This window comes from Oncorhynchus mykiss, chromosome 9 (assembly GCF_013265735.2).
Source record: "Oncorhynchus mykiss isolate Arlee chromosome 9, USDA_OmykA_1.1, whole genome shotgun sequence".
Classification (NCBI taxonomy): domain Eukaryota; kingdom Metazoa; phylum Chordata; class Actinopteri; order Salmoniformes; family Salmonidae; genus Oncorhynchus; species Oncorhynchus mykiss.
In genome coordinates, this window is record NC_048573.1 from 45,253,764 (window position 1) to 45,266,116 (window position 12,353).

Consider the following 12,353-nt stretch of genomic DNA (forward strand, 5'->3'; position numbering starts at 1 on the left):
TTCTTCTAAGACCATTTCTAAATAATATTTCAAAACTTGAGGTATTATCACACCAGTAATAGATCAGTTGTTGTAGTACTTGTGAAGCACAGCTGAGTGAGCATAAAATTGACGATTGAAAATATATTATCCCCCCCCAAAGAAATTCTCCACTGGTCTGGCAGGTGCTTGAATCTAATGGTCAGTCTCAGCGGAGGGAAGTAAAGAGCAGCTCCCTCCCTCCACTGAGACTGAACAAAAAGGGGACAACATCTTCCAACATTGTGAAACTCGAAATGATTACAACGACGGGACACACTCCAGAAATAAATGCAAGTACATTATTTGTTTTAATTAAAAATCATAATAACAGAACAGCAGCCAGTGCTTAAGATGATGCAATGGGCAAAACTGGTTGAAATTAAGTCATAATGAGGTCATACGGCATCAACCAGTTTCTGGTTGTATTGACACCATTTCAAATCTCTCTCTCTACTGGGAAATGGTTCTCAAACAATGCAGTATTTTTCAGGTATGAGCAATGCCTAGGACTCGGAGGCATGTGTGCAGGTTTCCCCTCTTCTTTTTGTTTTTACACAATCAGACAACATACTGAGGTACAAACATCCAGACACATTTTCTCACACGTCTCTGCTACGTTCTCAAATTACATTACTTTGTTCCTCTCCATCGCATGCGCTCTTTCAATACTGAAATAATGAAGTATATGATTTTTCCATTGTCTTAACGATGGAGGATTGGCTGATTTCCAGTTTAAGCATACTTTTTTTTTTTATGGATAATTGACTGGAACAGTATCATCCAGCCCATCAGATGTCTTACTACACCCCAGTAGCGGAGTTTGCTCTATAACCTGTTAGTATATGAACTAACAGGTTATAGAGCAAACAACTCAATTATCACAACACATAAGTTGTAATATGGCTATTTTTCTTCCTTGGCTTGGCTTTGAGTGATTTAAAAAATAAATTATTATTATTATTTATTGTCTCGGCTTAAGGCCGAGACAATAAAAAGACAGAGTGGCAGAATAAATTCAACCACACCTGTGTTTCATCACAAAACCGGAGAGCAACATCTGTCCTGTGAAGTCCACAAAGCATATTGCATGTAACAAACAAGTTACTATTTCAGACATTTTTGGACTACTAAACTACTATTGATTTAGAACCATGCAGAGTTAGGCTACCACAAGTCGCTAAGAAAACAGGAGCTGCCTATACTGTTCCAGCTTTAACATTTCAATATAATCAAAATCACCTATGCTTAGTCTAATACAGTGACAACTAAAAGATACCAAAAACAATCCAGTCCAATCAACATAAGCTAAATACATTGAGAAAAAAAGAAACGCAACATGCAACCAATTTCTAAATATTTTACAGTTACAGTTCCTATAAAGAAATCAGTCCATTTAAATAAATTCCTTAGGCCCTAATCTATGGATTTTACATGACTGGGAATACAGATATGCATGTGTTGGTCACAGACACTTTCAAAATAGAAGAACTGACATTTCAGCTTCCAGGAATTGTTTACAGATCTTTCCGACGTGGGGCTGTGCATTATCATGCATGTGGTGATGGTGGCGGATGAATGGCACAACAATAGGCCTCAGGATCTCATCACGGTATCTGTGTATTCAAATTGTCATCGATAAAATGCAATTGTGTTCATTGACCTTATGCCTTTCCATGAAGAGCACACTTCTCCAGCATGCCAGTGGCCATTGAAGGTGAGCATTTGCTCACTGAAGTCCGTTACGATACCAAACTGCAGTATGGTCAAGACCCTGTTCAGGGCGACAAGCACACACATGAGCTTCCCTGAGATGGTTTCTAACAGTTTGTGCAAACCCAGTTTCATCAACTGTCCTGGTGGCTGGTCTCAAGACGATCCCACTGGTGAAAAAGCCGGATGTGGAGATCCTGGGCTGGCATGATTACACGTGGTCTGCGGCTGTGAGGATGGTTGAACGATGTTGGTGACGGCTTATGACAAGAGCTCTGGTGGACATTCCTGCAGTCATCATGCCAATTGCAATGCAACACCAGTAAGGTGTTTGGATTATCTTGGCAAAGGAGAAATGCCCATAAACAGAAATATAAAACACATTTTAGAGAAAGAAGCCTTTTGTGCATATGGAAAATGTTTGGGGTATTTTATTTCAGCTCATGAAACATGGGACCAACACTTTACATGTTGCGTTAATATGTGTGTGTGTGGGTGCTTGCAAGAAGAAAGAAACATAGACTCACCCTACCTGTAGATAACCACCAATGCCATCCTCTTCTTTCATGTTGCCAAAATGGTATATGAATCAGTTATACAGTAGTCTACACTCTTATTTTTTGTTGTCCTAGGCGATCTGGCTTAAATTCTTGCTACCTAGCATAACTTCCTTTCAGAGGCAACAATAGCCTACTACATTTAGCTACATAATGAACTTCCAGGCAAGGGGCACTATGAATGAATGTATCGTTAGTTCAGAATCGGCATAATAATCATTGATTGGCCAGCACGGAGAATTAACTAAAACCACAAGTCCAAACCCCTATCTCCATTCAGGACTAATTTAGGAAAGGGCCACTTTTAGCTAGGTAGCCAGCCACCAGAGCTCAGAAGTTTTTCTGTCAATGACATTTGGTTTTTGTTGTGATTGGTGTGGCAATGACAAAACGAAACAGGCTTCCCTAAACTTTTTTGGGGTGTGCCAGGACCATTCACAGTTGAGCTCATTTAGTTCAACGCTGATTGGCTCTCATTTAATTTTATTATCAAGGGAGGCCAAATGCTCGCTGGCTTACATTGCGGCAACAATTTGACTCTTTTTGACCAGACAGAAACAGATAGATGGGCTACACATAAAGTGACAGAGGGGCGCTGTTTCGCTTGCTCGGACGCTTTCTCCTGCCGAGATTAATTCGCAAGAGGCTGAATGTAAGGGTAAATTATGAAACACAGACGAAAGACATAAAATAATGTGTTTTTTTTTTTCTTTTAATTTTTTCAGGAAGCCTGGCTTCCCTTGACATCCATGAATGCACGCCACTGCTGCACCCTTATATGGAATGTCTTGAAATATGCAAACAGAAAGATTGAAAGTAAATTTAGATTGTAATATTTCTGACAGCCAACTTTCTAACTCTGCCCACAACTTTTGGACTTTAAAGCATTCCCAGAAAATGACTCTGTCGTTGTGCTGTAGAATGTGTTAATTTGGTCTCGTATAATAGTGTGCTGTTTTTCCAATGAGGCCTGGTGACATTCTGCTTTGCCAAATCAGGAACTGCTGTGTTGACATTAAAAATGAGGTAGCATGCTATGTTTCCCTAACATGACGATGTTAGGCCATGGAGGGTAAACAGTGACCTTTTGGTAGAAGTGATTTACAGTATGTGTGTGGGCGACTATCTGAACCAGTAAGTGCTATAAAGCCTTCAGAGCAGAGGAAGTACTTCAGGCAAGGATATAGGGAAGACAGACTGACCATGACAAACAAACAGGTCTTACCTTTCCCCGACAGACCGCAAAGAAGCTGCCCCCTTTAGATTTCGAGTCATTGACTTTTTCATAATAACCATCAATTATCTAGACAAAAAGGAAATGGTATGGGTTAAGTTAGCTTCGCTGTACTAAAGATCGTGCAGGAGAAACATTCCCATGATAACGGTCATTTACTGTTACGGTCACGAACCTGCAGGTAGTGACAAAATACATGCAGCGTTTTAAATGGGAATGTCTGCAGCACTGACCTCCGTGAACGTCCCCTTTCCCCTGGGCTCCACAAACATGGGCTTTATGTTTTCAATGCGGTCGGCATGCCCGTTTGCCTGGGGAAAAAGCAGGCATAGAAGAGCATGTTATTATATTAAGTAAGACCAAGGATTCTCATCACAGGCTCAGCATCAATAATGAAGCGGGAGGATCCCCTACACACACACAGTGCCTTCGGAAAGAGTTCAGACCCCTTTACTTTTCCCACATTTTGTGACGTTACAGCCTTATTCTAAAATTGGTCAATTGTCCCCCCCTCAATCTACTTACAATAGCCCATGACAAAGCAAAAGCAGGTTTATTAATGTTAGCCAATTTATTTATTTATTTATATAAATGAAACGTCACATTTACATAAGTATTCAGATCCTTTACTCAGTACCCTGTTGAAGCATTTTGGCAGTGATTACAGCAAGTCTTCTTGAGTATGACGTTACAAGCTTGGCACATCTGTATTAGGGGAGTTTCTCTCATTCTCCTCTGAAGAACACCCTCAAGCAGTGTCAGGGAAACATTGCTGCACAGCTATTTTCAGGTCTCTTCAGAGATGTCCGGGATCTGGCTGGGCCACTCAAGGACATTCAGAGACTTGTCCAAAAGCCACTCCTGCGTTGTCTTGGCTGTGTGCTTAGGGTTGTTCTCGCATCTCCACAGAGGAACTCCAGAGCTCTGTCAAGAGTGACCATCGGGTTCTTGGTCACCTCCCTGACCAAGGCCCTGCTCAGCCAATTGCTCAGTTTGGCCAGGCAGACAGCTCTAGGAAGTCTTGGTGGTTCCAAACTTCTTCCATTTAAGAATGAAGGCCACTGTGTTCTTGGGGGCCTTCAATGCTGCAGAAATGTTTTGGTACCCTTCCCCAGATCTGTGCCTTGACACAATCCTGTCTCAGAGCTCTACGGACAATTCCTTCAACCTCATGGCTTGGTTTTTGCTCTGAAATGTATTTTCAACTGTGGGACAGTATATAGACATGTGTGTGTGCGCCTTTCCAAATCATGTACAATCAATTGAATTTACCACAGGTGGATTCCAATCAAGTTGTAGAAACATCTCAAGGATGATAAATGGAAATAAGATGCACCCAAGCTCAATTTCAAGTGTCATAGCAAAGGGTCTGAATACTTATGTAAATAAGGTCCCCGTTTTATTTTTTATAAATTAGCAAAAAATTGTCATTATGGGTTATTGTGTGTATATTGCTGAGGATTTTTTTTATTTCATCCATTTTAGAATAAGGCTGTAACGTAACAAAATGTGGAACAAGTGAAGGGGTCTGAATACTTTCCGAAGGCACTGGATAAGGTCTTTAATCTATGATTTATAACACCGCTTGTCCTCAGCCGTCTAGGCAACATACACTGCTTTGGATCTGGTCCTATGCCTGCTCCAGCGTTGAATTTCTGCATTACGGTGATGTCATTGTCCAGACCTTGCATCCACGCAGTTACCAACGCATGGCAACGACTGTTGCCATGTGTAGGTAACCATAGAAGTGTAGAGTCGGCATTAGCACATACTGTACACATACAAGGCTACCTCTACATCAGGCCTTGGGTCAATTCAACACAAACTCATTCACTGCAGGAAATGGATTGATATTCAAATCCTAACCTGAAAAGTACTTTCATAGAAAAAGTTATCAACGTATGGGTGGAATTTAAAAGAAGTTGCTGAATTGAGGGTGTTCAAATGGTGACAACCTTTTTTCTGAGGGATCCCTGAGCTGCACTCACCCTCCAGAACTCCAGAGTCTTGTCCATCACAGGGTAAGAGGGGAAGAACACCAGCAAACCGTGAGGGACAACGCGGCCCAGATTCACTGCAGAAAGAAAAAGGAGAAATAATTTAGGTCATTTAGTAGAATGGGTTGTCTCCAGTATGTTTATCGAGCAAATGCTCTCTAGCATTAGAGCAATGGATGGAAGTCTAGTAAAACTACCTTTAACTTCCTTCATACTGGACACAGAGATACAAATGGTATCCACGAGTTCATCTGACTCAGGGGAAGTAGATAACGGGCATCATTGCTAAAATTCCGTAGTATCCCTATAATATACCCCTCCCCCGATAACAATTTGCCACTGGAGGTCATTCTCAAGGTCCTTGTATATCTCTGTAATGAGTGATTTTCAAGGTGTTTACACCAATGAAATAAAATTTAAGGATACACATTACACTAGTAAAAAAAATATATATTTGAATAGCCTTTGTTGTTGTTATTAAATCAATACATTAAATAATTTTGTTCACTTTGGATCATTGAAAAAAAAATGAAAGATCCCTTTAAATCCCCAAAACATCTCACTACAACTCTACACCTCACTACTGGGACAAGTCATTTTGATTACCCCAAGTACTTTAAACAATGCACAAATAACATTTTGCAGTATAAAAAGGACTGGCATTATGGTTTTAACATTGATAAACATTGCAATATATACAAAAACATTTATGATGTGTAACTTAGTTTCTCTCATGGTTGCAAAGGCAAGATACACAAATGCCACCGCAAATCAAGAACGTACAGATATTAATTTGTAGGATATATTCATCTTACCAACAGTGTTCCCTAAAGATGCCATGTTTTCAGGGACAAACCTTTGAAACAAATAGTGAGTGTGTGTTAATTAAACTAGAATGATATTATCATATATACAGTGCCTTCGGAAAGTATTCAGACCCCTTGACTTTTTTCACATTTTGTTACGTTAAAGCCTTATTCTAAAGTGGATAAAATATTAAAAAATATACACAATAATCCATAATGACAAAGCGAAAACAGGTTTTTAGAAAGAAATTAGAAATTATAAAAAAAAAAAAAACAGAAATAGCTTATTCAGACCCTTTACTCAGTATAAGTATTCAGACCCTTTGCTATGAGACTTGAAATTGAGCTCAGGTGCATCCTGTTTCCATTGATCATCCTTGAGATTTTTCTACAACTTGGAGTCCACCTGCAGTAAATTCAATTGATTAGACATGATTTGGAAAGGCACATACCGGTCAATAGAAGGTCCCACAGTTGAAAGTGCATGTTAGATCAAAAACCATGAGTTCGAAGGAATTGTCTGGGGAAGGGTATCAAAATATTTCTGTAGCATTGAAGGTCCCCAAGAACACAGTGGTCTCGATCATTCTTAAATGGAAAAAGTTTGGAACCACCACGACTCTTCCCAGAGCTGGCCGTCCGGCCAAACTGAGAAATCGGTAGAACAGGCCTTGGTCAGGGAGGTGACCAAGAACCCGATGCTCACTGACAGAGCTCCAGAGTTCCTCTGTGGATATGGGAGAACCTTCCAGATGGACAAACATCTCTGCAGCACTCAATGAATCAGGCCTTATTGGCAGAGTGGCCAGATGGAAGTCACTCCTCAGTAAAAGGCACATGACAGCCCGCTTGGAGTTTGCCAAAAGGCATCTAAAGACTCTCAGACCATGAGAAACAAGATTCTCTGGTCTGATGAAATTAAGATTGAACTCTTTGGCCTGAATGCCGAGCGTTACGTCTGGAGAAAACCTGGCACCATCCCTACGGTGAAGCATTGTGGTGGCAGCATCATGCTGTGGGGATGTTTTTCAGATGTAGGGACTGGGAGACTCGTCAGGATTGAGGCAAAGATGAGCGGAGTGAAGTACAGAGATACTTGATGAAAAGCACTCTGGAGCAGGTTAGGACCTCAGACTGGGACGAAGGTTCACCTTCCAACAGGACAACGACCCTAAGCACACAGCCAAGACAGCGCGGAGTGGCTTCAGGACAAGTCTCAATGTCCTTGAGTGGCCCAGCCAGAGCCCGGACTTGAACCTGATCGAACATCTCTGGAGAAACCTGAAAATAGCAGTGCAGCAATGCTCCCCATCCAACCTGACAGAGCTTGAGAAGATCTGCAGAGAAGAATGGGAGAAACTTCCCAAATACAGGTGTGCCAAGCTTGTAGCGTCATACCCAAGAAGACTTGATGCTGTAATCGCCGCCAAAAGTGCTTCAACAAAGTACTGAGTAAAGGGTCTGAATACGTATGTGAAATGTACGTTTTTATTTTTCATAAACGATCTTACATTTCTAAAAACCTGTTTTTGCTTTGTCATTGTGGGGTATTGTGTGTAGATTGATGAGTGATGATTTTTATTTATACATTTTTAGAAAAAGGATGTAATGTAACAAAATGTGGAAAAAGTCAAGGGCGTATGAATACTTTCCAAAGGCACTGTATATCCCCCCCAGAGAGGGTAGTCACAGCAGTGGAGGTGCCCACCTGCGGTCAAATGCTGAGCTGAGCTGCACGCCGTCTGGACCGCGGTCAATTATGCTGACAAAGATCTGATCATGCTGAATCACATGGGGGTTCTCCAGGCATACTGGAAAGGGACTGTGGGGGCAAGGGGTCAAGAGAAGTGAAACCCAAAAAAGGAAACCAAAGGTCAGTAGAAAAAAAACACAAAAACAGAACTGTCTCTTATGTTATGGACAAGAGCATCTGCTAAATGACCAACATGTGAATGACAAGACAAGTAGGTAATAACAAAGTTGATGGCTAATATCCGGTTACAGCTTTTTTCCCATGTGTGTGTGTGTGGTTGACAAATGACACACTCACATTTGCATTTCGGAGGTAAACGAGGACAGAGGGGAGAGGGTCCCGCTGGTGAGGATGATGCTGCGCACGCCCTGCCTCACCAGTTCCTGCATGCTGAACCCAGGCGAGAAGCACCAGTAACTCAGAACATTTCCTGGAATAAACCACATCCCCACTGGTTTCATAAAATCGCAAAACACCATGGTACATCATTCAACCGGGGAACTCGGTCCAAACATGAGCGCAGATGTCCATAATACACTCTGTCTAGCTCAGTTGCCTGCAGACAGAATTTGGATGGAGAATGGCCAAGCAACACTGCCTCTAGCTGGATCTACAGTGACCGGTTGATTCAGATTTTCTTCAAGGAGGAGAGCAGTGGACTTCTGTTCTATAATGTACAGGGATCTCAATGTCAACCTGTAGTACAAGGGCCTTTATTCTCAAATCGCCTCAGAGTAGGAGTGCTGATCACCGAGACGCTTGGTAAATAAAGCCCCAGGTCCCCCGTCAATATAATCTTATTCATTATGATCGAAAAGGCCAAACTGATCCTAAAATCAGCACTCCTACACTGACACACTTTGTGAATACAGACTGAGATATCAGTGTTCAAAATACATACATGAAACATCTTGTTTCCATTAGATACAGTGCCTCCTAGGGTTGGGCGATGTCTGGCATGACACATTGTCCCATCAACCTGTCCAGACATCACTGATATGCGATTGTATCATCTATTTATTTTTTACCTGGGGCGTTGCGTTGCCTAGTAATGCAGGAAACGATCTGTAATGCAGCCTGTGTCATGCACAAACCACCGATGAAAGTCTAATCATTAGACTACAATGTGGAAATCATCTTACCAATATTGTATTTTCTTGTGTGCAAATGAATAAATATAAACCAATCATATTGTGATATGTGGTACTGATAACTTTGAATGGTGATTTGGAACCCAACGTTGTAGGCCTACGATGTGACACGAGACCCTTTCCAAATGGTGATTTCGGACGATTTCAACTGAGAGCACATGTTCACCATAGAAGACAATCACTGGGCAGTCTTCTTGGGAGAGCTAATTAGCTTAATTTGTAGCCTATCCAAATGTGGGTTATTCTTACATTTTTTGTTCCCTGTGACGACTTACATAACACCTATTGCGCAATTCAGGGATATGAATAAACACTTCCACAATAATATAAATATCTGTTTAGAAGTTTAACTTGTACATGTAACGTTTACTGCAAACTTTATTGAATACAATTTATATTTAGTGCAGGCCTATATCATTGGCTGTTGGTTTGCAAGGATTTTCCTGCGGCACACAACTTGTCAGGTGGAAGCCAGAAATGTATAAGGTTTGTCTAAACTTCCCATTTAATTATTCTATATTGCAATTGTTGGTTGTCTCGCTCGCTTTCATTACCATATCATGTTTTTATTCACAAAACTTTCTAAGATAAAACTCTGTATTGGCCTCCTATATCCATGTTACTGTTAATCATGAAAAATATGCTTACACCAACATGTCACATTCAAACAGAATGGCGATTGGGACCAAAATGGGTAATGAAGTGTTTAAAACAAGCCAGAATAAAAAGGAGTGTCTGCTGCATAAGGCCCATGATCATCCGACATTGGAGGTGAGTGAGATAAATGTCATCTGACATTTTGCACAGCTTTTGGCACTCTCCGCTCCATCTACATACATTGTAGGCCTACTCTTGCATTATGTTAATAGTAGGCTAAGTCTATATATATATTTTTATTGAAAAAGGCAATGGCAAATGGGAATAGGAAGGTGAATTGGCGTGTCACCCGGCTGGGAGGTCAGAATTGTGCACTGCCCGACTCCAGCGGTGCCAGTCATGTACAAATAGGTTAAAATATCTTCTGTAAAAAATATCAAATATATAAAAACTATCGTCTGTTACATCACAATGTCGTTACCATCGACGGTGTGTCTCAAAGGGTTGGGCGATATTGTATCATAACGTCGCCCAATGCCAGTGCTTTCAAAAGGTATTCATACCCATTGACTTATTCCACATTTTGTTCTATTATTACAGCCTGCTTTCAAAATTGATTACATTCTCACCCATCTACACACAATACCCCATAATGACAAAGGGAAAACATGTTTTTAGAAATGTTAGAAACATTTATTTTAAATGAAATAATTTGTAGAAGCACCTTTGGCGGCGATTACAGCTTTGAGTCATCTTGTATGTGTACGTCTGTATCAGCTTTGCACAACTGGATTGGGGGACTTTCTCCCAATCTTCCTTGCAGATTTTCTCAAGCTCGGTTAAATTAGATGGGGAGTGGTGGTGAACAGCAATCTTCAAGTCTTCCCACAGATTTTCAATAGGACTCAAGTCTGGGCTTTGGCTGGGCCACTCAAGGACATTCACATTCTTGTTCTGAATTTTCGCTCCAGTCGAAGGTTGTTTGCACTCTGAAGCAGGTTCTCATCAAGGATTTGCCTGTATTTGATTACATTCATTGTTCCCTCTATCCTTATCAGTCTCCCAGTCCCTGCCTCTAAAAAGCATCCCTATAGCATGATACTGCCACCACCATGCTTCACGGTTAGGATGGTATTAGATGGGTGTTGAGCTGTGCCTGGTTTTCTCCAGACAAAGTGCTTTGTATTCTGGCCAAAGTGTAACATTTCTCTAATCAGAGACTGTTGTCCTTTTGGCAGGTTCTCCCATCTCAGCCAAATAACTTTTGTAGTTCGTCATTGGGTTCTTGGTCACCTCCCTGACCAAGGTCCTTCTTGCCCGGTTGGTCAGTTTGGTTGGACGGCCAGCTCTAGGCAGAGTCTGGGTAGATCCATATTTTTTCCATTCCCCAATGGAACTGTACGCTTGGAAACTTTCAACACTAGAAATTATTTATTCCCTTCCCCAGATATATGACTCAGAACAATTCTCTCTCAGAGACCTATGAACAGTTCCTTGGTATGGTATAGTTTTTGCTCTGACACACACTGTCAACTGTGGGACCTTATAAAGACATGTGTGTTTCTTTCAAAATCATGTCCAAATAATTGAATTTGCCACAGGTGGATTCCCAAGTTGTAGTGACATCAAGGATGATCAAAGGAAATTGGATGCACCTGAGCTCAATTTGCAAAGAGGTGTGAATACCTATGTAAATGTAGTACTTCTCCATTTCATTTTCAATAAATTAGCTAATTAACATGTTTTCACGGCATCATTATGTTTTTTTTATACTTTATCCATTTCGAATTCAGGCTGTAACAACAAAATGTGGAATAAGTCAAGGGGTATGAATACTTTCTGAATGCACTGTAAATCATGATTGGAGGCTACCAATCAAGTTATAATGGAGTCCTCAAGAGGCCACCTCACATTGATGTATCTCTAATTCACCACTGCGTAGTGCTATATACTGTAGTCCTACAGAGTATTAACCCATTTGTCTAGGCAACTTGAGATCAGTGTTCATAGTGTTACTGCCTGTTTATTATTTTGAATTTTTTTTAAGAATATGTATATAAAAATACTTACCTTTAGGTTTGAAGAATATTTTGTTATAATAAAGGAAATATCTACCTGTGGTGGTCGGTACCGTTTAAGATGAGGGAGGACAATTAAAAAAAAAAAAGTAAAAAATTATGAGCATGACCTTATTTCTAGTACAGCATATCATTCATATTCCATTCACCCAGCTCAATGTAACATCGATATGTTTGGGCTACTACATGAGACTCAAATATTCCCTATAGCCATCATGAGGTTGCTACAACCTAGCCTATGAATGAAGGTTTACAATGTAGGTGCACAGGTTGAGAGAAACATTTTAGTAATCAAGGTGACAGACAGCGACACATTATATTGCCTTGCTGATCTAAGTTGTAATCCTTAGTCTAACCATTGGAGTTTCATTTGGACAAATTCTGGTATGTTTATGGCTGTTTAGTTCGGCTTTCTTCCGTTTAAGAAATGTTTTTCTACAGAATTGGCG

General features: G+C 40.7%; 1 protein-coding gene across 2 annotated transcripts in view; it reads right to left on the minus strand.

The window, feature by feature from the left end:
• rtel1 (regulator of telomere elongation helicase 1) overlaps positions 1 to 12,353 on the minus strand; it is a 56,260-nt gene that overhangs the window by 28,559 nt on the left and 15,348 nt on the right. For both annotated transcript variants that reach the window (XR_005053259.1, XM_021615871.2), the window contains exons 16-21: positions 8,376 to 8,508; positions 8,034 to 8,147; positions 6,335 to 6,375; positions 5,511 to 5,596; positions 3,756 to 3,833; positions 3,514 to 3,591 (exon numbers count right to left, since the gene is read on the minus strand). Coding sequence is in view for 1 of the 2 variants with exons in the window: in XM_021615871.2 (XP_021471546.2) it covers positions 3,514 to 3,591; positions 3,756 to 3,833; positions 5,511 to 5,596; positions 6,335 to 6,375; positions 8,034 to 8,147; positions 8,376 to 8,508 (530 nt within the window). In the remaining variant the exon portion in view is untranslated. The remainder of the gene's footprint in view (positions 1 to 3,513; positions 3,592 to 3,755; positions 3,834 to 5,510; positions 5,597 to 6,334; positions 6,376 to 8,033; positions 8,148 to 8,375; positions 8,509 to 12,353) is intronic.